We start from the raw sequence: 15,768 nt of genomic DNA, 5'->3' as shown, positions 1-15,768 counted from the left end.
CCTGCTAGTTTGCTTGCTAGCAGTTGCACCCATACGGACCATTCTAGCTCATGCAGATCACACAGTCTTTCAAAGTCCTGCAAGTACCCGTCTATCTCGTCCTTTTCCTCGCAAAAAGCCCTGAAGGCCTGGTACGGGATCCTGGGCTTTACTGGGTTGTAGAGGGACCCTGGGTTTGACTCGGTTCGAGCCAGGGTGTGTTGCGGGCTGTGTGCCATAACATATTCCTGCACATTTGCCATTACCATATTTAACATGGCATTTGATATGGGTTGCGGCAAAAACGCTAGCCTGGTCCTCATTTCTCTTACATAGAGCGTTTCCTCCATAACTACCGGGGGGTAGCGCTGCGGGCTTGGTCTCCCTCCATCAGCTCGGCAATGATTGTCGCCTTGTTTTTGCTGCTGGCTACTTTCCCTCTGGCTTCCAGTAGTTCCTTTAACGTCTGTCGCTTCAGTATGGTATAATCAATCTCCATACGAATTGCCTTTGCTTTCCTCGTTCGGTAGTTCCAGTTACACGAACTCCGTTTTTCGGCTGTAAGGTTCGGATCCCGTCGCTTGCAACCAATTGTAACGGAACGCAGTATATTAGTCCGCGATATCCGTTGGTATCCTCAGGAAATCCACAGTCAAGACAGAAAGCACGGCAATATTCCCCATCCTCCCAATAACCGGACGAAACACAGTTTAGGAGTCAACTAACTCGGTTTATTCACAGGCAGCATATTTATACAGTTCCCCATGCAAGGGGTTTCCAGACAGTAATTCCAGGGGATTTCTCCCAACATGCACTGTGACTTTCCCAACAGGCATTGCTGCACGAGAAGGATACTCCTACTAAAATGGACGCTTAAGTGGATTATCTCCTCGTGCAGCAAAACCGACAATTGACATTAAAATACACAATTCACACAATATTCGGTACTTTATAATAATTGAACGTTCGGTAGATAGCTGGGGTCGGGGCGCACACCTTGGGAGAATACCGCTCCGATCCCAGCTGAATTGACCGAACGCCGCACATAATACGATAAAACATTAAAGTGGGTTTAAAAGCACCGAATAAGTAGAGGACATAGAATGTACCGAACGCGGGACTCCCGAACGCTCTGAAAGTCCAGCGGTGTTCAATCATCGAGTAGCCGTTTTCCGTTCCAGGCTCTCGACGACCGAACACCGCTGCAGAGACAAAGGATCCAAGATGGCCGACCGCCGCATGGTCGGTAGCCGATCGGCGGCCACCTAGGAGAGCCTTGAAATACCGATTGCAACCGGGATGCACTCGGTTACTTGGTGCCACACGACTGGTGAAGGTGTGGTCTACCTGGGGAGCCCACATTCGTACGGCGAACGGCTGTACATAGCATTATCACAGGTAAAGACTTGCAGTATACATTCAGCCTATGGACAACCTACGATACATATAAGTCAGAAGTGGCTAGGTTTGCCACAAAGTGCTTTGTCAGTAAGTTGATGCATCAAAAACCCCACTTTAGACCTATCAGTGGGAAAGGAACGTGGATACATCTCAAAGTGGAATTCTATTTGATTAATGAAACCTCTGCATGTCTTAGCTTCCCCTCCATACCTGGGAGGGGGTGTTAAATGGGGCAAAGTATTAGGTAAATTGGATACTTCGGGAAGAAGAGGTGTAGGAGACAAGATCGTCTGGAGAGCCTGAGCTATTTGATCCATACGGTGATCCTGCTCTACAAACCTTGCCTCATGAGAAGCCATTTGCTGAGACAAATCTGTGGGGTCCATGGCCCTATCGTAATGTAACGAAAATATACCCCAACTCGCAGGATTCAACTTAACAAAAGACAACACAGAGGAGAGATACGTCTACCGGACCTTAGAATGGCTGGACTCGACGTATATGAGAGGAGACAGAGTCAGGAACGATCCGAGGTCAAGGGCACAAAGAGACCGCGTAAACTAGGACTAGCTGGGGTCTGGTACACAGTAAACAGCAAGCCGGCAAACAGAACAGATAAGGATAAAGAGATAACGTAGTCAGAAACAAAGCCAAGGTCAATACGAAGGAACACAACTGAACACAACAAGCGCTAAAGGGAACTGAAACAGAAACCACAATAGGGCAGGGAGTAAAGGGAGAGGTAAGTTTAAATACCTTCAACTTATTCTTGATTGGCCCCTGTCATATCCACGCCCCCAATATGTGAGAGTATGGGGAGTGTGGGGTGACAGGGGCCAATGGGAGACCGTTTTGGTTTTCGGCTCCCACTTCCCCTTTAAGAGCGTGCGCATGACGCGCGGCGCGCTCTCAAAGCTAGGCAGGATACGTGACCGCATTCCGCTCTGAGCGCGCCTGGAACAGAGGACTTCGGCCGGCCCCCGGATAAGGTAAGTAACGCTATACTTCACCAATCAATCAATAAGACTGACTCCAGCAATCAATTAATAAGACTGACTCCACCAATCAATAAAACTGACTTCACCAATCAATCAATCAATAAGACGGACTCCACCAATTAATCAATAAGACTGACCACCAATTGATCAGACTGACTCCACCAATCAATCAATACGACTGACTCCACCAATCAATCAAAAAAACTGACTCCACCAATCAATAGGACTGACTCCACCAATCAATGAATAAGACTGACTCCACCAATCAATCAATAAGACTGACTTCACCAATCAATCAATAAGACTGACTTCACCAATCAATTAATAAGACTGACTCCACCAATCAATCAATAAAACTGACTTCACCAATGAATCAATAAGACGGACTCCACCAATTAATCAATAAGACTGACTCCAATCAATCAATAAGACTGACTCCACCAATCGATCAGACTGACTCCACCAATCAATCAATACGACTGACTCCACCAATCAACCAATAAAACTGACTCCACCAATCATTCAATAGGACTGACTCCACCAATCAATCAATACGACTGACTCCACCAATCAACCAATAAAACTGACTCCACCAATCATTCAATAGGACTGACTCCACCAATCATTCAATAGGACTGACTCCACCAATCAATCAATAAGACTGACTCCAACAATTAATCAGACTGACTCCACCAACACTGATCAGTGAAGGCTCACAAAACAACAAAGATAAAATACAAAGGGCCAATATAGAATAGAAGGATCCATTGTAAAGCTCTTGGAACATGAAAGATATTTTTATTTCATTTTGTTTTTCAAGCACCAATACACATAACCCCCTATAGTGTTACGGGGGCGGTTACCTTATCCATATTCAGCAGAGGAAACAGCTCTCTCACTTTTTCAGGCCCAATCAGATACTGTGGATTTGGATGCCAGCGACCGCGGGTCATCTGGTATTTCAATTCATCCACTCGTGTTGGTGTTGATGCGATCCTGATACTGCCCGGCGTGTGAAAGCCAACAGCCTACAAGACAAATAAACCGGTGGCTTTAGGAAGGTTTCATATATAGTGTGAGAGAAAATGTGGTTTGGTAGTTGATGGCATATACATTAGGCCTGATTTACTGAGCAGCAGCCTGAGGTTTGAGAGTTAAATGTCCCAGAGAGAGATGTTAGGTATGCAAGATGCATTACTGGTACTCTGCAAACCACGGTATGGGTCCCTGGGGCAGAGCACTTGGAGAGCAGGGTAGGCCAGTGCTCCAATAGCACCAGCTGCTAAGTAACAGTCGGACCAGAACTTTTATTTTACTTAGTAGTTTCACTTATGTCTAATTGCACCTCACCTGTATCTGATCAATTAGCTAGCAGGCTTTTAAAAAGAAGGGATCAGCATGCTGCAGAGTGAGGAGGAAAAGCCAGAGGAATGATGTCTTGCAGTTATACTTTTTGTAAATTGGCAAGTGGGAAAGATAGATTCCCAATTCCAGATAGGGATTTGCTGTGTATAGTAAGTGCTTAAGCAAGAGCAAGGAATTTTGTTTTGTTTAATTTTCATTTTGAAACACCTGAGTATATATTTTACCGAATAAATCTGAAAAATGGAGCTGATGTGTCCTGGACTTTCATTACCCGGCCTAGAAGGCTGTGGTTACCATATGATCTGTGACAAAATCCTACCTGGAAAAGAGGTGGTGTGTTACAATAGATATATTTCTATACCACGTAACGGTGAAGTATTTATTAATATTACGTGTATTAAGGCTTCCTGAGGTCAGTGAATTAAACCTGTCAAAACTGTAAATCTAAATCTTGAATTGGGCAGGTTTCTAAGCTGGCCATATAATTATAAAACAAAATTAAAATAAATGAAAATGAAAACGATGATTGTATTTGGGGGATGTAGCCGGATTCAAAGTGTTTATTTCCTGCGTTCAGACCACATTCACAGTGAGAATGCAACGTGTGTAAAAACAACACAAAATATGACCAGATGACTTGACAAAAATGTATAATATATTGACTACATGAATACCCTGTAGATTATAAAACTGCTAATATATCTTCAGTTCCAACTTATTAAATTGTGCTAATGTCTAGATTTAAATATGTAACGCACTCCTTCTACTATTTGACCTATAAACGGTAAGATGTATTGGAACCCTAGACACATCAGGAATTACAAAACCAGGATAATCAGGACACATACAATAATCTATTCTGATATATTTATCTTTACCTGCACTAGTTGCATTATTACTATACGCAAAACTGTGAGAAAACATTTTTTTCTTTATTCATCCTTTTTTTTTAAATATTTTAGCCTTTCTTATTGCTCTTTTTAATTCTTTATTTTTATCGTGCAAGTGTGTACAAACAAGCTTCATATGCCACAACAGCATTATCAAGCATAGTGTGATAAACATAGAATATCAGTAACATGGCATTAGTTGGGATTGCACATTTTCTTTTTTTTGCATGAGAACAAACACATAACAATAGTAGTTATAATTGAACGAGGATTAGACGATGGAGAAAAAATAACACTATGAAAAGCAAGCGTTGTCTTAACGATTATAAATGAACAGGTTTAGAGAGCCCCACGCCTATAGTGCATTCCAGGCAATCAAAATTTGCAACTGCAGCGTATGTACAGGCTAACTTGTAACCTGTTGCCTGTTGGCATGCCCTTCCATTAAGATGAAACTGCACCATTATAAAAAATGGGTTAATGAGGCTAGCGTTATGGCGTACATATTGCATTGTAAGAGACATAGTGATGGGCCAGGTCATATGTACATGTCTAGTGGTCTATAGGAGAAAGAGATACAGTCGGGGTTTATACTCTTGTGAGCCTGCCAGGCTTATATATCGCAGCGTCCGGAGGGAGCATATTGAGCACGTTGGGCTCGTGGACTTGTAACATAGAGTGTGATACCGTATGTGTGGGTCTCAGGTTAGCTCTTAGTGACTGCATAGGTGGTCGTGTGGTAACACGTCTGGTTGACATTCAAGCTAAGGTGCCAGGATGGGCCACAGGAAGGCGACAGCCCATGGATGTTTGCGCAAGTGAGTGTGTGATTAGCAAAATAGGGTTTGGTAATGGTGTCGTTTAGTGCTGGCACTACAGAGACATGGCTAACAGGTTGCTGAGCTTTGGGATCAGTATATTAAATACTAATTGGCAATGCACATAATGCTAAGCAGCATAGCTGAGGCAGTGATAGGATAGTGCATAGTTTAGTTGACAAGCTCGCAATGACATTTGTAAACAAAATTATACAGTGAGGTTAAGGGCAAGATTGCCGTAAAATGTCAACAGTTCAGCACTTTTTTTTTTTAAGATAACATGAAGAAACAATGATGAAAACGGTACAGTACCTATAAAAGATATTAGAACACGGTTTGTGATAGCGATTACATGTCATAGGCACTTATATTATATGCTATTGTTAATAACAAGCTTAGTCAGATATAGGCTAGTAGACACCAGTATTATGCATTGAAACATGCTAACCTAGATATTCATATATAGCCAAGTTAGTAGCGCTTAAGGTTATAAATGTAAAGCTGCGCAGTAGTAAAAGCTAGGAGCGTGTATACTTTAGGTATCAACAGTTTTAGGACAAATAGGCCAGAAACATTAAGCAGTCGGCCGCTATCTGGGAGTGACCCTGACAATTTTCTCCCTGGGAGGCAATTACACTGTGATTACACCGCAATGAAAAGGATATGATGAAACCTCATCTATGCCTGGGGTTGTGGCCATATATGATTGGGAAGCATAGTGCCAGTAGTCCAGGCAAGGGTTGGTACATGTCAGTCAGTGGGATTGAGGCAAGACAGTAACTGAAATGTACACCCCAGGTAGTACATTGTTGGGAGTTCACCCTATTCCCCGACTTGGCTTCCGACCTCCTTGGTTAGGGAAAGTCTTGAGCGGGTCACCCAGTGTAGCCTTGGCCCTATTCCGTGAGGGGGCTTTCCCTGGTACCTCCGGCACTGTGGGAGTCCCAGCGGTAGGCAGCTGCGGCATCCTCTTGTGTGTCGTCCCGTGTAGCTTGGTCTGGAAGCCTTTGGGCTGTGAGTGAGCTCTTTTGATCTGTCCGCTTGTTTTGGGGCTCTGTTTGCGGATGCCGGGTCTGGGATAGTCCCCAGGGTAAGCATCATGGTGCCGCAGGGTAGTCTCGCTGTTGCGGTTGCTCCGCCGGGTGGGTGGTCGCGCTCTACTTCTCTGAGTCGGGTGTGTGGGGTGTCCCCGCTTTCTCTTTCTCCGCTGGATCAGCCGGGGCCTGGTCTGGCCTGTTTTCGGAGCCATGGGGGTGATGCTGTCGTGGGGAGAGGCAGACCGCTTTGGCGACGCTTCTATTTCAGCTCCGGTTTCTAGCCTCTCCTGCAATCTCCTCCAAAATTCTGCGAACAGGTGATCAATTCGGGCCGGCAGGCTGTCGCATAGCAGTTGTGGTTCTTTGCAGCTCCCTTGCGCAATTTCCGCGCGGGCAGCCGCCATCTTAGGTGCTGTGGCCCTTTGCCTGCTGCTTGTGTTCCCCTGGGTCTGGAGCTTAAGTGAAGATTCCACCGTGGTGGACCGGGATAACCCCCACCGGTCCGGGGGGGGGGGGAGGACAACAGTGTGTAGCAAACTCTCAGCAGCTCCGAGAGCTGGGAGAGCGGCCGTCTCTCCTCAGCTCAGCGTGGTGTAGGCCGCAAGCCTCGATCCGGAGAGTCCAGTGTCCGATTAGCTTGTGTGGGGTGTCCCATGGTGCATCGAAGCCTAATTAGTAGGGTTCTGACTGTTTCGGTCCATATTTTTCGGTTGGCCCCCTGATTATATCACGATTTGTGTGATCTGGTCCAGGAGCTCTTACAGAGTATGTCCGCTCAGCTCCACAGCTAGGCTCCGCCCTTATTGCTCTTTTATAAAGACAGAGATATGTTGCTAGATTAATGAAAAATAAGTGGTTTAAGATCACAGCCAGCCTGCAGGTTTATTAAGATGTCAGTAATAGTTACTGGAGGTTTATGTAAAATCTTCTCAATTCTTCTTACCTTCTTCCGTTGCTTGATATATACGTCTTTTGTATATATAGTCTTGGGTCAAAGGCTCGCACATTAATATACATCTATATTAATGAAAAGTACTAATACGCAATCTGACTTACGGTTTCTTACAGTTTATTCTTACGGATACATAATAAAACAACAAAGGATGTTGCAGGATAATGGACATTCAACAGCAGATGGTAATTGCTGGACTCCTGAAGGGAGAGTTACATCGTTACACTGCTACATCGAAAGAGAGAGAGAGAGAGAGAGAGAGAGACAGAGAGACCTTGTGTCCCTTTGTTCAGTTACTATATAGATGTGCCCATACGGACGTCAGAGCATAACTCTAGCCATATAAGGACAAGACCCGCAATCCAAATTCCAAGCTTCTCAGACAAAGAAAACTTGTGACTTATACCATATGTTACTTATGTCAATCCAGAAATCCATATATAATCAATAGAAACATAGAATATGCAATATTCTACAGTTTATTATGATGTCAGTAATGGTTGCTGGAGGTTTATTATGATGTCAGTGATAGTTGCTGGAGCTTTTATTATGATGTCAGTAATAGTTGCTGGAGGTTTATTATGATGTCAGTAATGGTTGCTGGAGGTTTATTATGATGTCAGTAATGGTTGCTGGAGGTTTATTATGATGTCAGTGATGGTTGCTGGAGGTTTATTATGATGTCAGTAATAGTTGCTGGAGGTTTTTTATGATGTCAGTAATAGTTGCTGGAGGTTTTTTATGATGTCAGTAATAGTTGCTGGAGGTTTATTATGATGTCAGTAATAGTTGGAGGTTTATTATGATGTCAGTAATAGTTGCTGGAGGTTTATTATGATGTCAGTAATAGTTGCTGGAGGTTTATTATGATGTCAGTAATGGTTGCTGGAGGTTTATTATGATGTCAGTAATAGTTGCTGGAGGTTTATTATGATGTCAGTAATGGTTGCTGGAGGTTTATTATGATGTCAGTAATAGTTGCTGGAGGTTTATTATGATGTCAGTAATAGTTGGAGGTTTATTATGATGTCAGTAATAGTTGCTGGAGGTTTATTATAATGTCAGTAATGGTTGCTGGAGGTTTATTATGATGTCAGTAATAGTTGCTGGAGGTTTATTATGATGTCAGTGATGGTTGCTGTAGGTTTATTATGATGTCAGTGATGGTTGCTGGAGGTTTATTATGATGTCAGTAATAGTTGCTGGAGGTTTTATTATGATGTCAGTAATAGTTGCTGGAGGTTTATTATGATGTCAGTGATGGTTGCTGGAGGTTTATTATGATGTCAGTAATAGTTGCTGGAGGTTTATTATGATGTCAGTAATGGTTGCTGGAGGTTTATTATGATGTCAGTGATGGTTGCTGGAGGTTTATTATGATGTCAGTAATAGTTGCTGGAGGTTTATTATGATGTCAGTAATAGTTGCTGGAGGTTTATTATGATGTCAGTAATAGTTGCTGGAGGTTTATTATGATGTCATTAATAGTTGGAGGTTTATTATGATGTCAGTAATAGTTGCTGGAGGTTTATTATGATGTCAGTAATAGTTGCTGGAGGTTTATTATGATGTCAGTAATGGTTGCTGGAGGTTTATTATGATGTCAGTAATAGTTGCTGGAGGTTTATTATGATGTCAGTAATGGTTGCTGGAGGTTTATTATGATGTCAGTAATAGTTGCTGGAGGTTTATTATGATGTCAGTAATAGTTGGAGGTTTATTATGATGTCAGTAATAGTTGCTGGAGGTTTATTATGATGTCAGTAATGGTTGCTGGAGGTTTATTATGATGTCAGTAATAGTTGCTGGAGGTTTATTATGATGTCAGTGATGGTTGCTGTAGGTTTATTATGATGTCAGTGATGGTTGCTGGAGGTTTATTATGATGTCAGTAATAGTTGCTGGAGGTTTATTATGATGTCAGTGATGGTTGCTGTAGGTTTATTATGATGTCAGTGATGGTTGCTGGCAGGGCCGGCCTTAGGGGTGTGCGAGCTGTGCGGCCGCACAGGGCGCCATGGTGCAGGGGGCGCCCTGCGGCCGCATAGCTCACACGGCATGTCTGTTAGCCGCAATGCTAACAAGGCATTTGCCTTGGGCGGCATTTTCCAGGGGGCGGCAAAAAAAGCCGCCCCCAAATGCCCAAGGCAAATGTCTTGTTAGCCTTGCGGCTAACAGACATGCCGGGCTGCTGGGCGGGCTGCTGGGCGGCCGGGCGGCGCTGGCGGGCGGCTGGCGAGGGAGCACTTCCTCTGAGCTGTATGCTCAGCTCCCTCGCGCGCTGCACAGTGAGGCTGGGAGCCGGAATATGACGTCATATTCCGGCTCCCAGCCTCACTCTGCGGAGCGCGAGGGAGCTGAGCAAACAGCTCAGAGGAAGTGCTCCCTCGCCAGCCGCCCGCCAGCGCTGCCCGCCCAGCCCAGCAGCCACTGGACCACCAGGGAGGAAGAGACCCCCCCCCCCCCAGCATTCCCAAAGGTAAGGAGGCTGGGGGGGTGTCTAAATAAATTTTAAAAAATGTGTTAATGTGGGTGAGTGTGTGTGTGTGTGTATATTAGTGTGTGTCTGTGTCTGTTAGTGTGTGTGTGTGTCTGTGTATGTTAGTGTGTGTCTGTGTATGTTAGTGTGTGTCTGTGTATGTTAGTGTGTCTGTGTCTGTTAGTGTGTGTCTGTTAGTGTGTGTCTGTGAGTGTGTTTGTCTGTTAGTGAGTGTGTGTGTCTGACTGTGTGTGTGTGGCTGTCTGCCTGTGTGTGTGTGACTGTTTGCCTATGTTTGTGTGTGTGTGTGTGACTGTCTGCGTGTGTGTGTGTGACTGCGCGTGTGTGTGTGTGAGACTGTCTGCGCGTGTGTTTGTGTGACTGTCTACGCGTGTGTGTGTGTGTGTGACTGTCTGCGTGTGTGTGTGACTGTCTGCGTGTGTGTGTGACTGTCTACGCGTGTGTGTGTGTGACTGTCTGCGTGTGTGTGTGTGTGACTGTCTGCGCGTGTGTGTGTGTGTGACTGTCTACGCGTGTGTGTGTGTGACTGTCTACGCGTGTGTGTGTGTGACTGTCTGCGTGTGTGTGTGTGACTGTCTGCGTGTGTGTGTGTGACTGTCTGCAAGTGTGTGTGTGTGTGACTGTGTGTGTGTGGCTGTCTGACAGTGTGTGTTTGACTGTTTGTCTGTGTGTGTCTGACTGTGTGTGTGTGGCTGTCTGCCTGTGTGTGTGTGACTGTTTGCCTATGTTTGTGTGTGTGTGTGTGACTGTCTGCGGGTGTGTGTGTGACTGCGCGTGTGTGTGTGTGAGACTGTCTGCGCGTGTGTTTGTGTGACTGTCTACGCGTGTGTGTGTGTGACTGTCTGCGTGTGTGTGTGACTGTCTGCGTGTGTGTGTGACTGTCTACGCGTGTGTGTGTGTGTGACTGTCTACACGTGTGTGTGACTGTCTGCGTGTGTGTGTGACTGTCTACGCGTGTGTGTGACTGTCTACGCGTGTGTGTGTGACTGTCTACGCGTGTGTTTGTGTGACTGTCTGCGTGTGTGTGTGTGACTGTCTGCGTGTGTGTGTGTGACTGTCTGCCAGTGTGTGACTGTGTGTGTGTGGCTGTCTGACAGTGTGTGTTTGACTGTTTGTCTGTGTGTGTTTGACTGTCTGTGTGTGTGTGTGTGGCTGTTTGCCTCTGTGTGTTTGTGTGTGTGGCTGTCTGCCTGTGTGTGTGTGTGTGACAGGGTGTGTGGGAAGGGGTTAGGAGTGGGGGAGGGGGGGGCGCTGTGAAATTTTTTTGCACAGGGCGCCCAAATGCCTAAGGCCGGCCCTGGTTGCTGGAGGTTTATTATGATGTTAGTAATGGTTGCTGGAGGTTTATTATGATGTCAGTGATAGTTGCTGGAGGTTTATTATGATGTCAGTAATGGTTGCTGGAGGTTTTATTATGATGTCAGTGATGGTTGCTGGAGGTTTATTATGATGTCAGTAATGGTTGCTGGAGGTTTATTATGATGTCAGTAATGGTTGCTGGAGGTTTATTATGATGTCAGTGATGGTTGCTGGAGGTTTATTATGATGTCAGTAATAGTTGCTGGAGGTTTATTATGATGTCAGTAATAGTTGCTGGAGGTTTATTATGATGTCAGTAATAGTTGCTGGAGGTTTATTATGATGTCAGTAATAGTTGGAGGTTTATTATGATGTCAGTAATAGTTGCTGGAGGTTTATTATGATGTCAATAATGGTTGCTGGAGGTTTATTATGATGTCAGTAATAGTTGCAGGAGGTTTATTATGATGTCAGTAATGGTTGCTGGAGGTTTATTATGATGTCAGTAATAGTTGCTGGAGGTTTTATTATGTTTTATTATTGTGGCAGGCCATGTATTATGCTATAGACTAGTTTATGTTCCAACACACAAAAGATGGACTTTACACCATTCAGGAGTTATCTTGCCTGTATCACCCTTGTTCAGCTCCTTTTTATATGTACCGAACACAGACCACCCCCGGGCTCGTAACCTTCAAAGGAAAAGATTAATTCAAGTGCCGTCATTCGTATAACTGAACCCATGCGCGCTAATGAAAGGCGGCCATTTTGTCTCCCGAACGCAGACAGTTTGCCTGGTCGGCGAGTTTTTGGAACTCATTTCGGATACGCTACTTCGCAAACCCGGGGAAAACAGTACCACTTCCTGCTCCGTTTCCAGGCAAGTTAGGAGAGAGGTCTTATGGAGAAAGACACTACTGACTGAGGGGGGGGGGGGGGGATTCGCTCCCTAGGAGCCAGGGGGAGTGTTCGTTGGTGTTAGCACAGGAACCCCGAAAGTGGACCAGCCGCTGCCTTTTTTTCCCTGGAACTATTTTAGGCTACCGTCTCATAGCCGGCCGGTCAGAACTTTAACCCCGATGACGATTCCATTCCACCGAACGGATCTGAGTGCTATTTGGACAACTTGGGTGCTCAGATCCAGGCTATCAGGGGATATAATACATGTGGGGTTCCTGTATAATTTGAGGGTGTGTTGTTTTTTGTGTTTATTTTCTGAGATTAAGTTACCAGTCTTTGATTCAATTATCTCCCTGACACAGGGACTGGAGGACTATTATGATGTTATTAATAGAAACATAAAATATGATGGCCGATAAAAAACATTCGTCCCATCTAGATTGCTCAATTCCCTAGTGAGGTCTCACCATTGGTCTGTATAATGGCATGAGCACCTTTCTACTGCTAATACCTCTCCAAATACAACCAAGCATTCTGCTAGCATTTCCTGCTGCTCTATTACATTGTCTGCCTACCTTTAAGTCATCAGAAATAATCACCCCTAAATCCCTTTCCTTAGATGTTGAGATTAGAACTCTATCACATATTCTGTACTCTGCCCTTGGGTTTTTACGCCGAAGATGCATTATCTTGCAATTATCCACATTAAATGGCAGTTGCCTGAGCTCTGACCATTTTTCAATGTTTACCGAAATCATTTGCCATTTGGCTTATCCCTCCTGGAACATCAAATTCTGGGGGAGGAGTCTGGCTCCCCATTATCTCAAAACTTCATCAGTCGCCACTGAGTACCATTTAAGGATAAGACTTCTTTTTCGTTGATTCACTGTATCTGTTTAGCATTCAATAAAAGCAGAATATAGGGAAATATCCATCTTACAAAAGACAACATAACTTCTTATCCATTTACCTGTCCAGTCTCTTCTTCTAAATCTTCATACAGTCTGATGCTATAATAATGTATTTTCTTCAGGTTAATCCCAGGGTGAAAGTATGTAGTCAGTCCAGCCTGTAATATAAATCATTTTCTCGAAATACGTTGAATACATTTTCATTTAGACAGAAACAAATCAAAGGACTTAAAAGGTCCTTTTCTAGCAACCTACTTTGTTACCCCTACTTTTACCCTTTGTGTCTTTATACCCCACTCCCTCTAGCATGTAAACTCACTGAGCAGGGCCCTCAATCCCCCTGTTACTGTGTCACTAAACCCCACTCCCTCTAACATGTAAACCCACTGAGCAGGGCCCTCAATCCCTCTGTTACTTTGTCACTATACCCCATTGCCACTAACATGTAAACTCACTGAGCAGGCACTCAATCCCTCTGTTACTGTGTCACTATACCCCACTCCCTCTAGCATGTAAGCTCACTGAGCAGGCCCTCAATCCCTCTGTTACTGTGTCACTATACCCCACTCCCTCTAACATGTAAGCTCACTGAGCAGGGCCTCAACCCCTCTGTTACTGTGTCACTATACCCCACTCCCTCTAACATGTAAACTCACTGAGCAGGGCCCTCAATCCCTCCGTTCCTGTGTCACTATACCCCACTCCCTCTAACATGTAAACTCACTGAGCAGGGCCCTCAATCCCTCTGTTACTGTGTCACTATACCCCACTCCCTCTAACATGTAAACCCACTGAGCAGGGCCCTCAATCCCTCTGTTACTGTGTCACTATACCCCACTCCCTCTAACATGTAAGCTCACTGAGCAGGGCCTCAATCCCTCTGTTACTGTGTCACTATACCCCACTCCCTCTAACATGTAAGCTCACTGAGCAGAGCCCTCAATCCCTCTGTTACTGTGTCACTATACCCCACTCCCTCTAACATGTAAACTCACTGAGCAGGGCCCTCAATCCCTCTGTTACGGTGTCACCATACCCCACTCCCTCTAGCATGTAAACTCACTGAGCAGGGCCATCAATCCCTCTGTTCCTGTGTCACTATACCCCACTCCCTCTAGCATGTAAGCTCACTGAGCAGAGCTCTCCATCCCTATGTTACTGTGTCACTATACCCCACTCCCTTTAACATGTAAACTCACTGAGCAGGGCCCTCAATCCCTCTGTTACTGTGTCACTATACACCACTCCCTCTAGCACGTAAGCTCACTGAGCTGGGCCCTCAATCCCTCTGTTACTGTGTCACTATACCCCACTCCCTCTAGCATGTAAACTCACTGAGCAGGCCCTCAATCCCTCTGTTACTGTGTCACTATACCCCACTCCCTCTAGCATGTAAGCTCACTGAGCAGGGCCCTCAATCCCTCTGTTACTGTTTAAGTAGACCCCACTACCTCTAGCATATAAGCTCACTGAGCAGGGCCCTCAATCCCTCTGTTACTGTGTCACTATACCCCACTCCCTCTAACATGTAAGCTCACTGAGCAGGGCCTCAATCCCTCTGTTACTGTGTCACTATACCCCACTCCCTCTAGCATGTAAGCTCACTGAGCAGGGCCCTCAATCCCTTTGTTCCTGTGCGTCCACTTGGCTGGTTATAATTACGTGTCTGTTAGTCCATTCACTTCATTTTCCATTCACTTCATTTTCCATTCACTTCAATTTTATATTTAGAACCAACTCCCGTGATCTCTCCCCTAGTGAACTAAACTGAGATCCACAGCCACATGATCTGTCCCCTAGTGAACCAAACTGGGATCCACACCCTCGTGATCTGTCCCCTAGTGCAGTGGTATATTTTGGATTTGTGCTGCCCTAGGCACGACTAAATTCAAGCACCCCCAAAATCTAAATCCCCCCCCCCCCTATTTGTGTCAAGACCACTTTTTTGAATGACAGACACATGCCCTCATTGATACATGCACTTTAATTGACAAACAAACACTGACAAACCCACTCACTGACAGGCACACACTCACAGATACACATAAAATGACATACACACACTAACAGGCACACCCATTCTCACTGAAAGACACACACACTTTCACTCACTCACTCACAGACACACACTGACAGCTACACTCACTCATTCACTCACAGTAAGGTGGACAGCCCCAGAACACGAGGCAAACAAGGCATTTGTCTGGGAGCTTGGGGTGGCATTTTTTGGCGCCCCCCCTGAAAGTGCCGCCCTAGGCAAATGCCTTGTTTGCCTTGTGGTAAATACATCCCTGCCCTAGTGAACTAAACTGAGATCCACAGCCACATGATCTGTCCCCTAGTGAACCAAACTGGAATCCACACCCCCATGATCTGTCCCCCAGTGAACTAAACTGGGATCCACACTCCCATGATCAGTCCCCTAGTGAACTAAACTGGGATGCACAGTCCCATGATCTGTCCCCTAGTGAACCAAACTGTGATCCACACCCCCCATGATCTGCCCCTTAGTGAACCAAACTGGGATCCACACCCCCATGATCAGTCCCCTAGTGAAATAAACTGGGATGCACAGTCCCATGATCTGCCCCCTAGTGAACCAAACTGTGATCCACACCCCCCATGATCTGCCCCTTAGTGAACCAAACTGGGATCCACACCCCCATGATCAGTCCCCTAGTGAACCAAACTGTGATCCACACCCCCCATGATCTGCCC

At 45.3% G+C, this 15,768-nt stretch overlaps 1 protein-coding gene across 1 annotated transcript in view; it reads right to left on the bottom strand.

Annotated features, from left to right (window-relative positions):
• DMGDH (dimethylglycine dehydrogenase) overlaps positions 1-15,768 on the bottom strand; it is an 88,726-nt gene that overhangs the window by 65,216 nt on the left and 7,742 nt on the right. The window contains exons 3-4 of the mRNA XM_063453585.1: positions 13,110-13,208; positions 3,242-3,406 (exon numbers count right to left, since the gene is read on the bottom strand). Of these exons, the coding sequence (XP_063309655.1) occupies positions 3,242-3,406; positions 13,110-13,208 (264 nt within the window). The remainder of the gene's footprint in view (positions 1-3,241; positions 3,407-13,109; positions 13,209-15,768) is intronic.

Source organism: Pelobates fuscus, chromosome 5, assembly GCF_036172605.1.
Source record: "Pelobates fuscus isolate aPelFus1 chromosome 5, aPelFus1.pri, whole genome shotgun sequence".
NCBI lineage: Eukaryota > Metazoa > Chordata > Amphibia > Anura > Pelobatidae > Pelobates > Pelobates fuscus.
The sequence above is the reverse complement of the archived record's forward strand: the minus strand, read 5'-3'. Positions and strand labels throughout refer to the sequence as shown.